The sequence below is a fragment of the Hemiscyllium ocellatum genome, chromosome 3 (assembly GCF_020745735.1).
Source record: "Hemiscyllium ocellatum isolate sHemOce1 chromosome 3, sHemOce1.pat.X.cur, whole genome shotgun sequence".
In the NCBI taxonomy this organism is placed as follows: Eukaryota; Metazoa; Chordata; class Chondrichthyes; order Orectolobiformes; family Hemiscylliidae; genus Hemiscyllium; species Hemiscyllium ocellatum.
This window is the reverse complement of record NC_083403.1, coordinates 101,131,627-101,152,943: the sequence shown is the minus strand read 5'-3', so window position 1 is coordinate 101,152,943 and position 21,317 is coordinate 101,131,627. Positions and strand designations below refer to the sequence as shown.

The 21,317-nt window shown below is 41.5% G+C and overlaps 1 protein-coding gene across 12 annotated transcripts in view; it reads right to left on the bottom strand.

The window, feature by feature from the left end:
* Positions 1-4,884: 4,884 nt before the first annotated feature.
* dst (dystonin) overlaps positions 4,885-21,317 on the bottom strand; it is a 624,072-nt gene continuing 607,639 nt past the window's right edge. For all 12 annotated transcript variants that reach the window (XM_060852081.1, XM_060852129.1, XM_060852093.1 and 9 more), the window contains 2 exons: positions 7,422-7,545; positions 4,885-6,171 (listed from right to left, as the gene is read on the bottom strand). In XM_060852081.1, the coding sequence (XP_060708064.1) occupies positions 5,897-6,171; positions 7,422-7,545 (399 nt within the window). In that variant the 3' untranslated portion in view covers positions 4,885-5,896. The remainder of the gene's footprint in view (positions 6,172-7,421; positions 7,546-21,317) is intronic.

Sequence of the window (21,317 nt, the reverse complement as noted above, 5' to 3'; positions counted from 1 at the left end):
CGACCGAAGAAGGAGACAACTTAGACCCCACTGGAGGGCCGCTGCCCTGGGCTTGACATGTATGCTCAAACTGTCAGGAATTATATAAATGCCAGATTCATCAGCCATACCCACAAGGTAGAGCAAAACATCACCCGACCACAACGCAACGCCATCCATGCTCTCAAAACCAATCACAACGTTGTCATCAAACCAGTAGATAAAGGAGGAGCCATCGTCATTCAAAATAGAACAGCTTACTGCAATGAAGTGTACCGACAACTGAACAACTAGGAACACTATAGGCAACTACCGGCCCAACCAACCAAAGAGCACACCTGTGAACTAAACATTTTGATCAGGACCTCGGATCCAATCCTTCAGAGTTCCCTACGCGCCCTCATCCTACATTCTTCTTGTGTAGGTGACTTCTACTGCCTTCTGAAAATACACAAAGCCAACACACTAGGATGTCCCATCGTATCAGGTATTGGGACCTTGTGAGAGAACCTCTCTAGCTATGTCAAAGGCATCTTGAAACCCATTGTACCGGGACCTCCAGCTTCTGTCGCAGCACTACAGATTTATTACAGAAACTCAGCACCCACGGACCAGTCAAACCAGAAACATTCCTCGTCAGAATGCACATTTCAGCACTTTACACCAGCATCCCCCACAATGACGGCATTGTGGCAACAGCCTCAGTACTCAACACCAACAACTGCCAATCTCCAAACACCGACCAATCATCCGCTTTATCCTCGACCACATTTTCACCTTTGACAACCAGTTGAACAGATACACGAAACAGCAATGGGGACCAAATTTGCACCCCAATATGCCAACATTCATGCATTGGTTCAAACAAGACTTCTTCTCTATGCAGGACCTCCAACCAACCCTATACACCAGGTACATTGATGACATTTTCTTCCTCTGGACCCATGGTGAAGAGTTACTGAAAGAACTACACGGTGATATCAACAAGTTTCGTCCCACCATCAAACTCACCATGGACTAAGCTCTACTATCTGTCTCATTCTTAGATGCATGCATCTCCGTCTAGGATGGGCCCCTCTCAGCACCGCACTCTACCACAAATCATGGATAACCTCATGACATTGTACTTCTCCAGCTTCCACCCAAACCATATTAAAACAACCATCCCCTATGGATAAGGCCTACACATACACAGGATCTGTTCAGATGAGGAGGAACATGACGGGCACTTGGAAGTACTCAGGGATGCCCTCATAAGAATGGGTATGATGCTCAACTCATCAACTGCCAGTTCCAACACACCACAGCAAGGAACCGTAATGACCTTCTCAGGAGACAGACACTTGCTGCAACCAACCTGGTACCCTTCATTGTCCAGTACTTCCCAGGAGCTGAAAGACTGCGCCATGTTCTTCACAGCCTGCAACACTTTATCAATGAGGATGTGTTCCTCATCAAGATCTTCCCCATGTCTCCACTTCACACCTTTAAAAAACCACCAAACTTCAAATAAATCATTGTTCGCAGCAAACTGCACAGTTTTTAGGACAACACCATATAACCTTGTCACGGTAGATGCTGCAAGACGTGTCAGAATGTCGACACGGTTACCACTATTACACGTGGGGACATCTCCCACCATATACGTGGCAGGTACTCATGTGACTCAGCCAACGGTGTCCATCTCATATGCTGCAGGCAAGGATGCCCTGAGGCATGGTACATTGGTAAGACCAAACAGAGGCTACGACAACGGATGAATGCACACTGCACAATAATCAACAGACCTGAGTGTTTCCTCCCAGTCAGAGAACACTTCAGTGGTCCGGATCATTCAACCTTGGACCTTTGGGTGACCATCCTCCAAGGCGAACTTTGGGACAGGCAACAACGCAAAATGGCAGAGCAGAGGCTGATAGCCAAGTTTGGTACCCATGGGGATTGCCTCAATTGGGACCTTGGGTTCATGTAATGCTACAGATGACACACACACACACACACACACAGTCCTACAGGTCCATACACTCACGCAGACCCTCTCTCATACACAAGCTCTCTCTCATACGCTCACACATACACTCCCATACAGACTCTCTCACAGACCTATATCCTTTTACACTCTCTCACTCACACACTCATCTCCTCTCCCCCCACCGCCTCCACCCACACACACACACCCATATATAAGTTTGTGGGGTGAATTTGCACTTGCAGAATTACATTTTGTTTTACATCAAAAACTGCATGTAAGACTCTGTAAATCCCTTTTGTAGATTAGAATCAGTCTGAACACTGGGGCACAGACAGCCTCACACAGGGATCTCACACCTTCAATGCATTATCTGGGTCAACATGGCACCTATTATTAAAGTTCACTTGAGAATGTAACTTTAAGGAAGTTCTGGAATTTACATATGAAAGAACTGAAACCAACATGCCCATTCGAAAAGGTGAGAGACTTTACAAACAATCCAGGTCTTTTTCAATATATCATTCCAGTTACATTATACTATAAACTTTGACTATAAATTCTGTGTCCTAAAATCTTATACTCTACAGCCACCTGATGGAGCAGCACTCTGAAAGCTAGTGCTTCCAAATAAACCTGTTGGACTACTCTTCAGAGAGCTGATGTGGACTTGTTGGGCCAAATGGCTTGTTTCCGCACTGTAGAGATTCTATGAAACTTCTGTGAAGATATATACTGCTATAGTTGTACAAGCAATATAATCAATACTATTTTTCGCAAATGAGTAGCAACACAGAATGAGTATAATTAAGAATTAAATTTTCCATGTACTTACGATACTTAACATAAACACAGTGACACACAGTCATTAGTATTCTGATTCTCTCTTGAAGGATGACACTTACACTGATGCACAGGAAGCATTGGCTAACTTGCCAGGCCAAAACTGTGCAGCTCCAAATTAGCAAAAGACATGGTTAAATGCTTCACAGGAGGCTCCCAAGCACTGAAGATGTCACCTAGAAAGGGGACGAAACGTTTGCAAGAAAAACTCCCAGCTTGGCGAACAGAACCACAACAACATGGTTAAATCTCACCATGGCTGCAGCCTCTGCTCCGCCTCCCTGTTGTGGTGCACTGCAGAGGCAGTACCCATATATCGTTTGTAGCCTGTCTGTGGACAGGACACCAGATGCTCTACTCTCTCTGAGATGACGCAGTAACACCTCCTGCCAAATCTTGGATCTTGCCGAAACACTCTAGGACAGTTTCCAGTCAGTGGTGTACTGCAAGGATCTGTTTGTCATTTTTATAAATGACCTAGATGAGAGCATAGAAGGATAGGTTAGTAAATTTGCGATGACACTAAGGTAGGTGGAGTTGTGGATAGTGCCAAAGGATGTTGTAGGTTACAGAGGGACATTGATGAGCTGCAGAGCTGGGCTGAGAGGTGGCAAATGGAGTTTAATGCGGAAAAGTGAGAGGTGATTCACTTTGGAAGGAGTATCAGAAATACAGAGTACTGGGCTAATGGTAAGATTCTTGGTAGTATCCACGTACATAGGTCCCTGATAGGGTTGTTAAGAATGTATACGGTGTTAGCTTTCGTTGGTAGCGGGATTGAGTTTTGAAGCCACGAGGTCATGCTGCAGATGTACAAAACTCTGGTGTGGTCGCAATTGGAGTATTGCGTACAATTCTGGTCACCGCATTATAGGAAGGAAGTGGAAGCTTTGGAGAGGCTTCAGAGGAGATTTACCAGGATGTTGCCTCGTATGGATTGAAGGTCTTATGAGGAAAGGCTGAGGGACTTCAGGCTATTTTCAATTGAGAGAAGAAGGTTAAGAGGAGACTTAATTGAGGCATATATGATAATCAGAGGATTAGATAGGGTGGACCATGAGAGTCTTTTTCCTTGGATGGTGATGGCTAACACGAGGGGACAAAGCTTTAAACTGAGGGGTGACAGATATAGGATAGATGTCAGAGATAGTTGCTTTACTCAGAGTAGTAGGGGTGTGGAACACACTGCCTGCAACAGTAGTAGACTTGCTAATGTTTTGGCATTTAAATGGTCATTGCATAAACATATGGACAAAAATAGTATAGTGTAGGATTGATCGGCTTCAGTTTGGTTCCACAGGTCAGTGCAACATTGGAGGCTGAAGGGCCTGTACTGTACTGAAATGTTCTATGACACTTCCAAACACTTTGCAATTGAAGTTCTTCAATTTCACGAACCTGAAAGCTCTGTGACTGGTCTTTCAACTAACATTAGTGCAGATAAAAGCTTGCAACCTGACCTTTGTGAATGACTTGTGAATTGAATGGCCCTGCACAGTTTAAATTGATAACTGTTGTCATATTAGCGAGCAGCACTGTGAGACATTAGGACAGTACTGAAGTGCTCACTGTTCTCGTGGATGCTTATGCGAACACCCTCTCAAGGTAATTTTGCACACAGGCTGTACTGAGGTGGGTAGCAGCTCAGCACATACTCTGATTAGAGCTCTCAGTATCTTCAGTAGGAATCACCTCTCAACACCGGAAGTACCCACACTTTAGCATATGTATAAATTGACAAGAAAATGCATTTACGTCGCAGTCAACAATGTCAATATGGGCAATGAGTGAAGACAAAACTCGGGTAGAGAGAGTCCAGATATGCCACGCAGTAGTCAATGAGGAATCTGGTGTCAGTTGGAGAACAACATTGGCTAAGGATACCTCTCAGCTTTAGAAGGCTGGACAAAGTCTCGCAGCACTGAGTTACAAGAGGGAGACATGTACACGTGCAACTAGCTTTCAAAATTCAGGTGGTAACACCCAGCTCCACATCTCTATTATGTCAGAGGTGCGATATAAATGCAACTTCCTGTTTATATTTCAAGTTCTCAAATCTGCAAAGTGAAGTAACAAAAGAGTAAAAACCAGCATAAGTCTGAAAAGAATGCTTTAATAAGCATTTTGGAGGAACCCTTCTAGGTCATTCATTCACTGCCATAAGCCTACATTAAATTATCATCTACTTTGTTAAATAAATAAGGAAATAGTCTTGCATGAAGTATTGCTGTAAAGTAACAAGTAGGGATGATTCGGATCGTGACTTACTGCAAGCAACTTTGCTTTAATACAAAATGGGATCAATGATACAATTATCTTCCACTCAAGCAAAAAAAAATTCACATTGACATCAACACACTTCATACTTATATATATTAATTATAATTAGTATAAATGACTTGTTGTGGGGAGGGCATGGGGTTTTTAACAATGGCAGTTTGATCTCAGCAATATGAAATGGCACAAAAATGCTGCAGGAATTTCTTTTTAAGTGTATTAACAGCCGGTCTAAGTGTGTTAATTAAACATTTGTGAGTAAATTCAAGTTTGCTACATTAAGGTAGTGCTGATCAACTTTTTACATCCCTTTGTTAATTACCTGGGACACAGACATTTGCTTTGTGGTTAATTAAGGAAAATCAGCTCTGAACAAAAATAAAGATTATTTCACAAAATCCAGCATTGCCTCATTGAATTGTGTATGAGGTAATCAGAGCTGTTAGCAAATTATGGAGTCATCTGCCTGCTTATTGACATAACGTGTTCCTGGGATTTTATATTTTTTAACAGTACATTCAGAAACAGCTTTCCGAGATAGTTACCTAATTCCATATTATCATGTAAAAATATTAGTTTAACTTACATCTTTCTTAAAAGCTCTTTTTAATTTTCCCTCCAGAGGATATGGTGTCAACAAAAAAAATGAACAAAATAATTATTCACATAAAATAACATACCTTACAAGACAAAAACACAAATAAGGCCATTCTGCAGCATTAAAAGTCCACCTCTTGCAATATTTCACAGCAGATTCTACAGAATATTTTACATCCCAAGGACTGCACTATCAAATGATTTCAGAGAACTTCCGTTGGGTTGATCACACTATCTTTTGGAGGCTGCACTCAGTTTGCTAGCTGCTGGGGACCTCCGTGACGGTGTTGGGATTTTCGAAGGTTTGGCGGAAGATGGCCGAGATCCTGCTCGTGACCCTGATCTGCTAGTGTCAGGCACTGTTTCTGAAACATCTGAGCATACAGACTGGATATCCGAAATGTCAAAATCAGAAGCGTCACTCCCACGACGACTACTGGCTCGGCTGCCGGTCTTGCTTCCAGCTCGGCTTGTAGGCCGGCTTGGAACTTTCCTTGAATCTCGGGCTGGATAGTGGTACATAAAAACAAGATATGTCAGGCACAGACATGCAGCTCATCAAATACAATCTGTTCTATCCACTATCTCAATGATCTTGTACTTGATTTGCTGACACTTCTGATCACCAAAACAGTTCACACAAAAGGCACAAATTGGCGACAAAAGATAAATACTCAGATTTTGAGATTCATTGAGAAAATTAAAATGGGGGAGTTTATTTTCCGATTTGGAATTTGATAGGTGCATATATCAGAATCTGTGCAATCAGAGCTGTCAAATTCCTGACAAATCGTTCAGTTCTGCCAGGAAGGTTGAGGGTGAGTACCCACCTCTTCCCATCACAGTGCTTCCATTGGAAGATGTCAGCTATTGCTAGGGGTTGGTACAACATGCACCAGTCACCCTTCGTAAAGTGCCCAAATGGTTATTGTTTGTTGTGCAGGTGGAAAAGGGGATTCAAAATCCTACTTGACAACCTAGAATAGCACAAGATGGTTTTGTGCATGGGAAATTGTGTGCCATTAATTTGGATTGAGTTTTTTGAAGAGGTGAAAAGAAGGTTGATGATAGAAGAGTGATTGATGTTGTGTATATGGACTTCAGCAAGGTGTTCTAACATATGGTAGACTGGTTACTAACATGGGATTCAGAGGAAGCTAGCCAATTGAATACAAAATTGACTTGAAAGTAGGAGACAGAGGGTGGTGGTGGAGGAATTCTTTTCAGGCTAGGGGCCTATCATCAGTGCTGTGTCACAAGAACCAGTGCTGGGTCCACTGCTTTTCGTCATATATAAATGATTTGTGTGTGACTATAGGAGTATGGTGAGGAAGTTTGCAGATGACACCAAAACAGATGGTGTGATTGTGGGCAGTAAAGATGATCTCTGAGTACAATGGGACATTGATTAAATGTGCCAATGGATCGAGGAGTGGCATTTGGGGTTTAATTTTGATAAATGTGAGATGTTGCATTTTGGTAAGGCAAACCAGGGCAGGTATACAGTAAGTGGTGATCGGTGAGTCCATTTTTGGAATATGGTGCACAATTCTGGTTGCCCATTTGTATTTAGGATGTTGTTGAACTTCACAGGATGCAGCAAAGAATTACAAGGATGTTGCCAGGATTAGAGGGCTTGAGTTAGAGGGACAGGCTGAATGGGCTGGGGCTTTGTTTTCCTGGAATGTTGGAGACTGAGGGGGTGACCTTATAGAGATTTAAAAAATCATGAGGGGCATGAATCATAAAGACTTACCTGGTATTTGTGACCTCCCTCTAGAAGGAGGAGTTGATGTTACATTACTTTCATCTCCAGAGTGGAAACTTTTTCCGGACAAGTATCCAGGTGGTCGCAGTTTGCTTCCCTGGATAGGGGTTACCTAAATTAGGTTGTACAGAGAAATAAATGAATATTTTTCTACCGGGGTGCAACTATCTTTGAGATGTAGCAGATATGTGAATTGTCACTTGAAATATTGACCTTATTCCCATAAAGCATTCCTAAGTATGTCAGAACTTTGTTGTTCTCTTATCAAGTTTGGCCAGCGATGTACTTTCAAGGATTATATACACATCAGTTAAGCATGGCACCAATTGGCTCTGTCCAATACAGTATATGAATATCATTAATTTCCTTTCTGATTTAATGCATATTGAATGCTAGAATGATTTGTACGGGACCGAAAGAATGTAATACCTATCTGCTGCTTCAAGGGACTAACCTTTTGAATTGGTTAATTAACACAGTAAATAAATTAACTCTGGAGACAAAAGGTCATTCGTGATGAATGTAGCACTTATCCTAATGTCAGTGCCATTCTGCTATAAAGGGTTGGGGGGGGAACGCTGGCACAGAAAACACTTCTGTCTATTTGGCATACATCCTTGAGGCATACAGAAAAACCTTGATTGAAGATTCATTATCCATCCAGACCAGAGAAGAAGTAATTAGTAGGATGTATCTTCATTCAAAGTATGATCGTGCACAATGGAATTTTTCCACATATTATATTACCTTCCAACTTTCAAAAGATCTCCCCAGTATGATTCTACATCTTGTTTTAAAATACCAGAAGTAAACCACTAGAAAAAAAATTCACACTGCTAAATTTGGAATGCCAGATCTTTAGTTAAAATTGATTATTTGACTTTGGAGTAAATGAAACAGCTTGTGTGCAATATGAGGTGACCACTAGGGGGCAGTCTTACTGCAGAAGGAGGAAGGGTGGACAGGATTTTATCCAAACACCTCTTGAAAGGATGGTGCAAAGCATTTTTATAATGCCATCATTCTCTGTAAATGTGTTGTTCCAATTATTCATTGTACGATATAAATGTCAATCTGGTGGAAAACATTTTAAACCTCTTTTTTTTATTTCAACACACTATTCACAGGCCTTGATACAGAATTTACATATATACATTTTATATACACCTGACAGCAGGTTGCTCCTGTGGCAATTTAACCTGTCATGGTTATTATAAACTCAAAGACAGACCAAACAGGCCAAATTACATGTTAAGATCACTGCAGAAGGTCTGCAGACACAATTAGAAGATCAGACATTAATTCATGGTAACTATACTTGTGCATACGTTCCTGAACAGTCAAATTCACAGGACTGTTCTGTCTGCACAATGTGCCAGTTATATTTCAATGCAAGTGGTTCTGGAACTCAAATAGGGTATCAACATTTTGCTCACTTTTCTTCATTTAATATTGTTACAGTACTACAGTACAACCATAAATATTTAAAGCTGACTTTACATTCAAAGTTGTAAAGTTATTATGGCCCAAGAGGATGCCACTTGGCCCATGTTTGTTAGCTTTCTGCAGAGCAATTCAATTACTCCCATTCCCCCAATCTATCCCTGTAGCCCTATGAGCTCATTGCCTTCAGGTGTCCATCCAGTTTTTTTCTTAAAACATTAATCATCTCTTTCTTTCACTATCCTCTTAAGTAGTGAGTCATGACCATTGTCTGCAGAAAATGAATTCTTCCTCACAAACCCTCTGAATCTCCTGACCAAAATCTTAAAGTCAGTGTACCCTGCTTCTTGTACAATCAGGTAATGGGAATGGTTTTCCCTTGTCTTACTATATCTAAACCTGTTATTATCATATAGGCCTCTATCAAATTTCCCCTCAAGGTTCTTTTGCTCCAACGAGAACAAGCCCAGCTTATCTGACATAACCTTGTGACTAAAATCCATCATCTCTGGAAACAGAGGTGGTCTACGGGGTAGACCATTTAGGACAGAGATGAGGAGAAACTTCTTCACCCAGAGAGTGGTGGCTGTGTGGAATGCTCTGCCCCAGAGGACAGGGGAGGCCCAGTCTCTGGATTCATTTAAGAAAGAGTTGGATAGACCTCTCAAAGATAGTGGAATCAAGGGTTATGGAGATCAGGCAGGGAGCGGATACTGATTAGGAATGATCAGCCATGATCATATTGAATGGCGGTGCAGGCTCGAAGGGCTGAATGGCCTACTCCTGCACCTATTGTCTATTGTCTATTCTGGCAAACTTCCTCTCGTGGACTCTCACATCCTTCCTAAAGTGTGATGACCAGAAATGGATGAACTACTCTACTTGGGATCAAATGCAGACCTTTATGAAGCTCACGATTCCAAATGTGATATTTACTTTCTTAATGTGTTCCCTCACCTTCAAAGGTCAATGCAAATGGATCCTCAAGTCTCTCTAGCCATGCACTCTTTACAATTGTGTCATTAAATCTACACTATGCTGCTGTATCCCTTCTGCCAAAATGCATCACCTTACAAGTCCCTGTCCATTGTGCCAGCTTATGTGTGTCCTGTTGCAAGCGATTGGTATCACCTTCACGCTTTGCCATTCCTTCAAGTTTGTAGTTATTAGCAAGGTTTGAAATTTTGCTCTGTATTCCAATATTGAAGCAATTTATCAGAAACAGCTTTGGGCCTTGCACTGATGCTTGGGGAGCATTACTGTCTACTATCCCTCAGTCTGAAAAACAAATGCTCACAACTTACCTCTACCATATGTTTCTATGGATATGTTTCTAAGCGTTCAATCCTTGCCCTGGATCCCAGAATAATATCATCCTCTTTGTCTGTAACTGTCCTTCAATGTCTTACTATTCTGTCTGTCTTATTTTCCTCTTCACATGCTCTCTCAGCTTAATGTATTTGGAGTGGTTTCGTAATGAGACATTCATAATGTGCCCAGATGATGGACCAGAAATCTGGATCACTGACAGTAGGGTGAATCAATGACTGTAACAATGATACTCAAACCCTACCTGAATGTTCAACAGCTTTTAAGATAGTTGACCACACCACCCTCCTTCACCATATGTCCAATGTCCAAGTTGGATGGGATTACTCTCACATGGTTCCATTCTTATCTACCTAATCATATCGAGTCAGAGAACCACTTGCAACAATTTTCCTCTTGTTCCTCAACCATTGGTTGCGGTGTCCCAATTTCCAAATATGCTACTTCAATTTCCTTAATAATTGATTCCAATATTTTTCTAACAATCATTGTTAGGCTAAGTCAGCCTATTGTTACCCATTTTATGCTTCCTTCCTTTTGGAATAGGGGTGCCACATAGGGAGCTTTCCATTTCTCCTGTAATTCTCCAGAATTCAAGGATTTTTGGAAAATTACAACAAATGATACAAAATATGACAATTACAATGAGACAATATAGGTTCAAAGGCAACTTGCGAAGGGGATATGAAAAATGATAAACAGAAGGTTAAGCAAGTGGACAAAAAGTTGGCAAATGGAGTACATTATGGGAAAATATGAAGTTTTCCTTTTGGAAGGGAGAACAGAAGTATTACTTAAATGGAGAACAGTTACAGAAAGCTGCAACGCAAAAGGCCCTGGGATACTTGTCCGCGAAACACAGAAAGCTAGCTCACAAATGGAGCAGGTAATCGGAAGGGCTAATGAAATGTTGGCCGTTATTTCAATTGGATTGGACTGTAAGAGTAGGGAAGTCTTACTGTAATTGAACAAGTTGCTAATGAGACCACATCTGGAGTCCTGTGAACTGCTTTGATCCCTTTATTTAAGGTAAGATAGTTTCATTGTAAGCAGTTCAGAGAAGGTTCACTAAGATAATTCTTGGAGGGATTGTCTTATGAGCAAAGGCTAAACAGGTTGGGACTCTATTCAATGGAGTTTAGAAGAATGAGAGGTGATCTCATTGAGACATACAGGATTCTTCAGGGGTTTGACAGTGTAAATATTTCTCCTCATGGGAGAGTCTAGAACCAAGGGCATAGTCTCAGAACAAAGACAGAGGTGAGGAGGAATTTCTTCTCTCAGAGGGTTGAGGGTCTTTAGAACTCGTTGCTATAGACAGCTGGGAGGCCAGAGTTTTTGTATACATTTACGGCTGAGGAATTGTAGGTGCTGGAGGTGATTTCCTCGAATTCCAGGAGCGGCAATTACTGTTTTATATGCTGTTGCATTGTTTTGGAACTTTGGGAAAAAAAATCAAAACAACAGCCATTGTAAAAGGGAGAAGAGCAGACAAAGGAAGTACATGGTGAGGATAGTGCAGGGGAGAGAGGGAGAGAAAGAGAGAAGCTGCACAGTTACTGCCTTTGCTGTTTGAATTCGTGTATCGCTGGACATCGGAGTGCATCTGGGAAAATTAGCAAACAGTAAAATTCATAACTAATCTTGGAGGAACTGTTGGGCGAAGTTCACAGCACAGAATCAGATAAGTTAATTGTTGTTTTAAGTCTGTACAAGAGAAAGGCTATATTAGTGAGTACAGTGGGTTCTTTCTTGATTATATGTTCTTGGAGATAAATCTCTTGATTAAACTTAAAATATAAGCCTCTTGATTAAACTTAAAATATAAGCCATAGCTATTGATTTAACCTGGGGCAGTGTTTGTAGAGGAATAAGATGATACTATTTTCTGGGTTTGTAGATTGTGAAGGAGCAAAAATGGCCTTTGCAGTGATGTGTACTTCTTGTCATTTGTGGGAGTTTAAAGAGAGTTTAAGGGTTACTGCGGATTATATCTGCCATAAATGCTGTTGGATACGAATCTTATCGGATCGAGTGGATCAGTTGGAGAGACAGATAGAAGCGATGAGGAATTTGCCACAGCAACAGTATGTGATGGATGACAGTTATAGGAAGGGGGGAAGTCTCAGATACAGTCACAGAGATGGGTTAACTCCAGAAAGGGTAAGAGAGGTTGGCACCTGGGGCAGGAGTCTTTTGCGGATATACCCATTTCAAACAGGTATGCTGTTTTGGAAAATGTAGGGGGTGATGGATTCTCAGGGGAACGTAGCACAAACAGCCAAGTTTCTGGTATTGAGACTGGCTCTAACGCAACGAGGGTTACGTCAGCTTCCAAGAGATCAATTGTGTTAGGGGATTCTGTAGTCAGAGGTACAGACAGACGTTTCTGTGGCCAGCAGAGAAAAAGCAGAATGATGTGTTGTTTCCCTGGTGCCAGGATCAAGGATGTCTCAGAGAGGGTGCAGAATGTTCTCACGTGGGAGCGGGGCCAGGAGGAGGTCATTGTCCACATTGGAACCAAAGCCATAGGAAGGGAAAAGGTTGAGATTCTGAAGAGAGATTACAGAGAGTTAGGCAGAAATTTAAAAAGGAGGTCCTCAAGTGTAGTAATATCTGAATTACCCCCAGTGCTACGAGCTAGTGAGGGCAGGAATAGGAGGATAGAGCAGATGGATGTATGGCTGAGGAGCTGGTGTATGGGAGAAGGATTCACATTCTTGGATCATTGGAATCTCTTTTGGGGTAGAAGTGACCTGTACAAGAAGGACGGATTGCACCTAAATTGGAAGGGGACTAATATACTGGCAGGGAAATTTGCTAGAACTGCTTGAGAGGATTTAAACTAGTAAGGTGGAGGGGTGGGACCCAGAGAGATAGTGAGGAAATTGATCGATCTGAGACAGGTGCAGCTGAGAACAGAAGTGACTCAAACAGGGCTGGCAGGGAAAAGATAGGACTAATAAATTAAACTGCATTTATTTCAATGCAAGGGGCCTAACAGGGAAGGCAGATGAACTCAGGGCATGGTTAGGAACATAGGACTGGGATATCATAGCAATTACAGAAACATGGCTTAGGGATGGGCAGGACTAGCAGCTTAATGTTCCAGGATACAAATGCTACAGGAAGGATAGAAAGGGAGGCAAGAGAGGAGGGGGAGTGGCATTTTTGATAAGGGAGGGCATTACAGCTGTGCTGAGGGAGGATATTCCCAGAAATACATCCAGGGAAGTTATTTGGGTGGAACTGAGAAATAAGAAAGAGATGATCACCTTGTTGGGATTGTATTATAGACCCCCTAATAGTCAGAGGGAAATTGAGAAACAAACTTGTAAGGAGATCTCAGTTATCTGTAAAAATAATAGGGTAGTTATGGGAGGGGATTTTAACTTTCCAAACATCGACTGGGGCTGCCAAGTTTTAAAGGTTTAGATGGAGAGGAATTTCTTAAGTGTGTACAAGACAATTTTCTGATTCAGTATGTAGATGTTTCTACTAGAGAAGGTACAAAACTTGACCTACTCTTGAGAAATAAGGCAGGGCAGGTGACTGAGGTGTCAGTGGGGGAGCACTTTGGGGCCAGTGACCATAATTCTATTTGTTTTAAAATAGTGATGGAAAAAGATAGACCAGATCTAAAAGTTGAAGTTCTAAATTGGAGAAAGGCCAATTTGACGGTATTAGGCAAGAATGTTCGAAAGCTGATTGGAGGCAGGTAAAGGGATGGCTGGAAAATGGGAAGCCTTCAGAAATGAGATAACAAGAATTCAGAGAAGGTATATTTTGTAAGGGTGAAAGGGAAGGCTGGTAGGTACAGGGAATAATAAGGAATCATATGACAGGTATAGACAGGATAGATCGAGTGAATCCTTAGAAGAGTATAAAGGAAGTAGAAGTATACTTAAGTGAGAAATCAGAAGGGCAAAACGGGGACATGAGATAGCTTTGGCAAATAGAATTAAGGAGAATCTGAAGAGTTTTAACAAATATATTAAGGACAAAAGGGTAACTAGGTAGGGAATAGGGCCCCTCAAAGATCAGCAAGGCGACCTTTGTGTGGAGCCACAGAAAATGGGGGAGATACTAAATGAATATTTTGCATCAGTATTTACTGTGGAAAAGGATATGGAAGATAAAGTCTGTAGGGAAATAGATGGTGACATCTTGCAAAATGTCCAGATTACAGAGGAGGAAGTGCTGGAGGTCTTGAAACGGTTAAATCCCCAGGACCTGATCAGGTGTACCCAAGAACTCTGTGGGAAGCTAGAGAAGTGATTGCTGGGTCTCTTGCTGAGATATTTGTATCATCGATAGTCACAGGGGAGGTGCCGGAAGACTGGAGGTTGGCAAACGTGGTGCCACTCTTTAAGAAGGGCGGTAAAGACAAGCCAGGGAACTATAGACCTTAGTGGTGGGCTAGTTGGAGGGAATCCTGAGGGACAGGATGTACATGTATTTGGAAAGGCAAGGACTGATTAGGGATAGTCAACATGGCTTTGTGTGTGGGAAATCATGTCTCAGTGGTGGGCAAGTTGGAGGGAATCCTGAGGGACAGGATGTACATGTATTTGGAAAGGTAAGGACTGATTAGGGATAAAAACAATGACTGCAGATGCTGGAAACCAGATTCTGGATTAGTGGTGCTGGAAGAGCACAGCAGTTCAGGCAGCATCCAAGAAGCAGCGAAATCGACATTTTGGGCAAAAGCCCTTCATCAAGAAAACTGAAGGGCTTTTGCCCGAAACGTTGATTTCGCTGCTGTTTGGATGCTGCCTGAACTGCTGTGCTCTTCCAGCACCACTAATCCCTGATTAGGGATAGTCAACATGGCTTTGTGCGTGGGAAATCATGTCTCACAAACTTGATTGAGTTTTTTGAAGAAGTAACAAAGAAGATTGAGGAGGGTAGAGCAGTAGATGTGATCTATATGGACTTCAGTAAGGCATTCGACAAGGTTCCCCATAGGAGACTGATTAGCAAGGTAAGATCTCATGGAATACAGGGAGAACTAGCCATTTGGATACAGAACTGGCTCAATGCTGGAAGACAGAGGGTGGTGGTGGAGGGTTGCTTTTCAGACTGGAGGCCTGTGACCAGTGGAGTGCCACAAGGATCGGTGCTGGATCCTCTACTTTTTGTCATTTACATAAATGATTTGGATGCGAGCATAAGAGGTACAGTTAGTAAGTTTGCAGATGACACCAAAATTGGAGGTGTAGTGGACAGTGAAGAGGGTTTCCTCAGACTACAACAGGATCTGGACCAGATGGGCCGATGAGCTGAGAATTGGCAGATGGAGTTTAATTCAGATAAATGCAAGGTGTTGGGAAAGCAAATCTTAGCAGGACTTATACACTTAATTGTGAGGTCCTGGGGAGTTTTGCTGAACAAAGAGACCTTGGAGTGCAGATTCATAGATCCTTGAAAGTGGAGTCGCAGGTAGATAGGATAGTGAATAAGATGTTTGGTTTGCTTTCCTTTATTGGTCAGAGTATTGATTACAGGAGTTGGAAGGTCATGTTGCGGACATTGGTTAGGCCACTGTTGGAATATTACATGCAATTCTGGTCTCCTTCCTATCGGAAAGATGTTGTGAAACTTGAAAGGGTTCAAAAAAAGATTTTCAAGGATGTTGCCAGGGTTGGAGGATCTGAGCTACAGGGAGAGGCTGAACAGGCTGGGGCTGTTTTCCCTGGAGTGTCGGAGGCTGGGGGGTGATCTTATAGAGGTTTACAAAATTATGAGGGGTATGGATAGGATAAATGGACAAAGTCTTTTTCCTGGAGTCGGGGAGTCCAGAACTAGAGGGCATAGGTTTAAGGTGAGAGGGGAAAGATATAAAAGAGACCTAAGGGGCGACATTATCATGCAGATGATGGTACGTGTATGAAATGAACTGCCAGAGGATGTGATGGAGGCTGATACATTTGCAACATTTAGGAGGCATTTGGATGGGTATATGAATAGGAAGGGTTTGGAGGGATATGGGCCAGGTGCTGGCAGGTGGGACTAGATTGGGTCGGGATATCTGGTCGGCATGGACAGGTTAGACCGAAGGGTCTGTCCAATGCTGTACATCTCTATGACTCTATAAATATATTCTTTATCAGTAGGGGAATCAAGATTATGGGGAAAAGGCAGGCAAGTCGACTTGAGGAATGTCGGATCAGCCAAGATCCTATTGAATGGCAGAGCAAGCTCGAGGAGATGAACAGCCTGTTCCAATTGCTTATCATATCTCCTCCCAAGGATCTATGTTGTCCTTCCTATTTCTCATTTATACACTGCCCTTCACTAACAGTGTCATGCTAGTTTTTGCATGTACTCTAACAGCACTCTGCTTCATCACATCTCATCCTTTGATTGCTCCACTGTCTCTAAATTAACAGACTGCTTATTTGATATTATTCATTCATGGGATGCGGACAGCAGTGCAGGCTCTAACTCCTGTTGTCAGTTCGCCAAAGAGGGCACTGCATGTCGTAAAATGAGGAGATGAGGCAGCTGTACTGTCAGACAAGTTCCTGACTTGTCTTGCCTTGGTTATGAAAATTTGGCCTTTGGCCCACTCTCTCCACCTTGATTACCCATCAATATCCAGCAATGTCTCCCGTTTGTGCCAAGGGTGCACTAGTCAAGGAAAATTCCTGATATCCAATCGATATTTGTGCAATTAAAGTCCTCCAATCTGACTACGCTATATTTCCTTACCTCTCTGTAGTTTCCCTGCAGATTTGCTGCTCAATATCTCTCACAATTAGGGTACCTATTGAATATTCCCAACTATTCCTTTCATTCTCTTTTCACTCATCAATTCCAACCAAAAGGATTCTGACCTTGTGTTTAAGGTCATCCTGTAAATTTAACACTACAATGTCTTCACAAAGGAATACTGCCAGCCCATGTCCCATTTTTCCTTCCCCAACTTTTAGAATAAGTTATATCTCGAAATGTTAACCACTCAGCCCTCTCCACTTTGAAGTCATGCTTCTGTTATTGCCAGTATGTCACATGCCAACACTGCATTTTCTGTTTGCATTTTGATATGGATCCAGAAATTTAAGTTTTAGTACATTTCAATTTGACTTTTACTTTATCTCCCCAATAACTAATATTTACAGTTCTGTTCTTTATCTTACCAGGGTGCAGTTCCCCTTGTGCTATCAGTCCTCTGGTACCATGCATTCCTTTATGCAATGTACATTTGAAAACTGCAGAAGTAACTGTGGGAAGACAGCTCAACTACCAGCTGCTAAATGACATTAAACAGAATCATAGAATTGCTATGTAGCAGAAGGAGGCCATTCAACCCAATACATCAGCATAATTCAGTACACTCAGTACTGCAGTGCCACACCCCTACCTTTTACCCATAATCCTGCATCTCATTTCTATTTTTAAAAAATCATCTAAGGCCCTCCCTGAATGCCTCTACTGAACCTGCCTCCACCACACTTCCAGATAGAGTATTCCAACACCCAATCAGTTGTGTGAAAAACTCTCTTTTCACTTTGCATTCTGCGTCTTGTGCAAAATACTAAATCTTTGCCCTCTGGTTCTTGGTGCTTTCATGAGGGGTAAAACTGCCTATTCGACCCAGACTCCTCATGATTTTGCTCAAGGCCTAAAACATTATATGTTTTTTTTAGAACAGCTCTCTCTACCTGTCACCGTGAATGACTTATGCACATATACACCGATATCTCTCTAATCCAGCACACCCTTTAGCTATCCATGTTCTTTGTACCAAAGTGTATTACCTCACAATTCTCCAGATTGAATCTCATCTGCTATTATCTGCCAACTCTACCAACTTGTCAATGTCTTTTTGAAGTTCTATACTTCTTACAGAGCTTACAATTCTCCCAAGTTTTCTGTCATCCATTAATTTCGAAATTGTCTCCTGCACATCAAGATCTAGATTATTTGTAAGAATAAAAACAAGGGTCCCAATATTAACTCCTGGGGAATTCCAATATAAACCAACCTTCACCCCAAAAAACCATCACTATCTATTTCCAATCAGTCAGATAATTTGTGTCCCTCATTGCTATTATGCCTTTTATTTCATGATCTATCGTGTTGCTCACAATTCAGTGTGTGGCATGACATCAAATGCCTTTGAAGGTCCATGGAAACTTCTTCAACAGCTTTGCCTTCTCTCTTTATTTTTCAAAAATTCCAGCAAATTAGTTAGATATGTTTTTGCTTAAAAATTCCATACTGACATTTCTGAATTTACCCATATTTTTCTGTGTAACTATTAATTCTATTACAAGTTATTGTTTCTAGATGTTTCTACACTACCAGAGTTAAATTGTCTGGCCTGTAATTGCTAGACTGAGCTTTACAACCTTTTTTGAAGAAGGGTGCAAGGTTTGCCATTGTCCTGTCTTCTAGCATTATCCCTAAATCTAGGCAAGAACGAAATATTATTGCCTGTGCAATTTCCACTTTCACCTCCTTCGATACCCTTTGAAGCAACTCATCTGGCCCCAGTGCCTTTTCAACTGACAGCACTTTCAATGTTTTCTCCTGAGCAATTTTCAACTCTTCTTGTGACTGAGATTGCATTAGTGATGATAGCTCGGGAGCAAGTACAGGTGCAAAGTATTCACTTAACAATTCAGCCATATTCTTGCTTTTATGTGTAAACCCATTTTTGATCTCTATTTGGTCCTACTCTTAGTACTGGTGATGTGTTTACAGAAGACTTTAGGATTTCCCTTTATCTTAGCGACCAGTCTTTTTTCATAATCTCTCTTTGCTTCTCACTGCCTTCTGAAGCTTCTATAATCAACCTGTTTCTTAATTGTACTTCTTTTTCTGAAACCTGTCGTAGGCAAACTATTTCTTGTTTAATGTAATTTTTATCTCCATTGTCATCCAGGGATTTCTGGATTTGTTTATCCTACTTTGCCTTTTGAGAGAATATCCCTCAAATGCACCCAAACAAGTTCTTGATGGAAGGTAGCCAATTGTTTTATGACAACTCTTGGTTACAGTCTACTCAACAGAGCTCTGTTCTGTTCTTGTGCCATTAAACAAATGGCAACCAACACAAACTCGGAACTGGTGTAACAATATAGGAATCTATTCATGAAGAAAGTTGTTTATTGACAGAAACTATATAATCTGAAAGATTATTTGCATGAATTACTGTCCCGATTTAAGCATAGGATCGTGAAGAAGGCATTTGGTATGTTTTCCTTTATTGGTCTGAGTATTGAGGACAGGAGTTTGGAGATGTACAGGTCACTGGTTAGGCCACTGTTGGAATATTGAGTGCAATTCTGGCCTCCTTGTTATCAGAAAGATGTTGTGAAACTTGAAAGGGTTCAGAAAAGATTTGCAAGGATGTTGCTAGGGTTGGAAGATTTGGGCTATTAGGAGAGGCTGAACAGGCTGGGGCTGTTTTCCCTGGAGCATTGGAGGCTGAGGGATGACCTTATAGAGGTGCATAAAATTATGAGGGGCATGGCTGGGATAAATAGACAAAGTCTTTTTCCTGGGGTTGGGGAGTCCAGAACTAGAGGGCATAGATTGAGGGTGAGAGGGGAAAGATATAAAAGAGACCTAAGGGGCAACGTTTTCGCACGGAGGGTGGTACATGTATGGAATGAACTGCCAGAGGAAATGGTGGAGGCTGGTACAACTGCAACATTTAAAAGGCATTTGGATGGGTGTATGAATAGGAAGTGTTTGGAGGGATATGGGCCGGGTGCTGGCAGGTGGGACTAGATTGGGTTTGGATATCTGGTCGGCATGGACGAGTTGGACCGAAGGGTCTGTTTCCATGCTGTACATCTCTATGATTCTATGACTCATTCAGGGTAATTTGAATTTGAAACAGCGTAATTATATTTGAATCTAACCTGCGACTTAGAACTAAAAAATCTGAAAATTGTTAATGTGGATATCAAAACAAGGAACAAAGTGCTGGAAAGCACACAACTAGTGTACTGGCATCTGAATCGAGAACGTCTTATAAGTGTAAACCTTTCTTCTGAACTCTGTTTTGAAGAATGCGCACAAGTTAACAGCTTCAGTGTGAGTCAAAGTCTCCCAAAACCAACTAACCTGTGGCGTATTTTCAGCATTTTCTGTTTTGTGCTTCTGCAGTTTACAACAGAAAATCTTGACGTTTACGCTTTCCCTTCCCAATCTTGTGACTAGAACATATTTATAGACCATATCATTTGCTAACGTTGTACAGACTGAGCCTGGGGCCCCAGCTGGCCCACATACTCAGGATTCACGCTTTTACTTCAAATACAAATACTCATAAGCCTGACATTTTCATGGTGGGGATGGGCATCTTTGGTCAAAAGCAACATTGTGGAAAGTACTGGTACAGCTCTGGACAACTGCGTCAAATTTTATAAATGGGCAAAGGTATGTATTCTCTTGGGTTTATTTAGGAAGTATGAGGGTTGATCAAGTCAAGGTCCTTCTTGTCCACCTTGCAGTATCTGAAATATAGTATTCTGTAGCTTTCATGGTGCATCACTAAACAGATTCCAGAAAGGAAAATATCAATCCTAAAAAAAAATCTACAATCACAGAAGCTTCGCCAGAATATTAGCAGTGAATTACGATGCAGCGTGGACTGCATTGACAGTAAACCACTCTACCCATGCATAAGAAGTCACATGAAACTTTTAAGAAAGGGAAAAAGACCTTTGGGAAGATTTGCACAATTACATAATTCCTTATGGATTCAGACAAGATGAAATGAATGAAAATGGATAAATGTTTATGGAAAAATTGAGGGTGTTATAGAAAGGGAAGGTTAGAAGATAAAATGAAACTAGATCTTAAGAGGTTAAGATGCATAAAGGATGTCCTCAAAGTGTGGAAAAATCTCAACTAGTTTCTAGTGTTACAGATTAAGTCAGAAGTAACCTCTTTTTCAGGATTCAGAGTTTTAAGTATTCTTTAGCTTGGACCTTGGAATTCAGACCAAACTTGTCAATAATACTAAATTTGTGCAAATTACTGATTTTGGATAAAACTGAAGTACACTAACTGATCAAAGATGTCAATTCTCCAACCTCCTGAAAAGAATATTTTATTGCCTGCAATCATTTTGCTTTTTTTCTCCTCAAT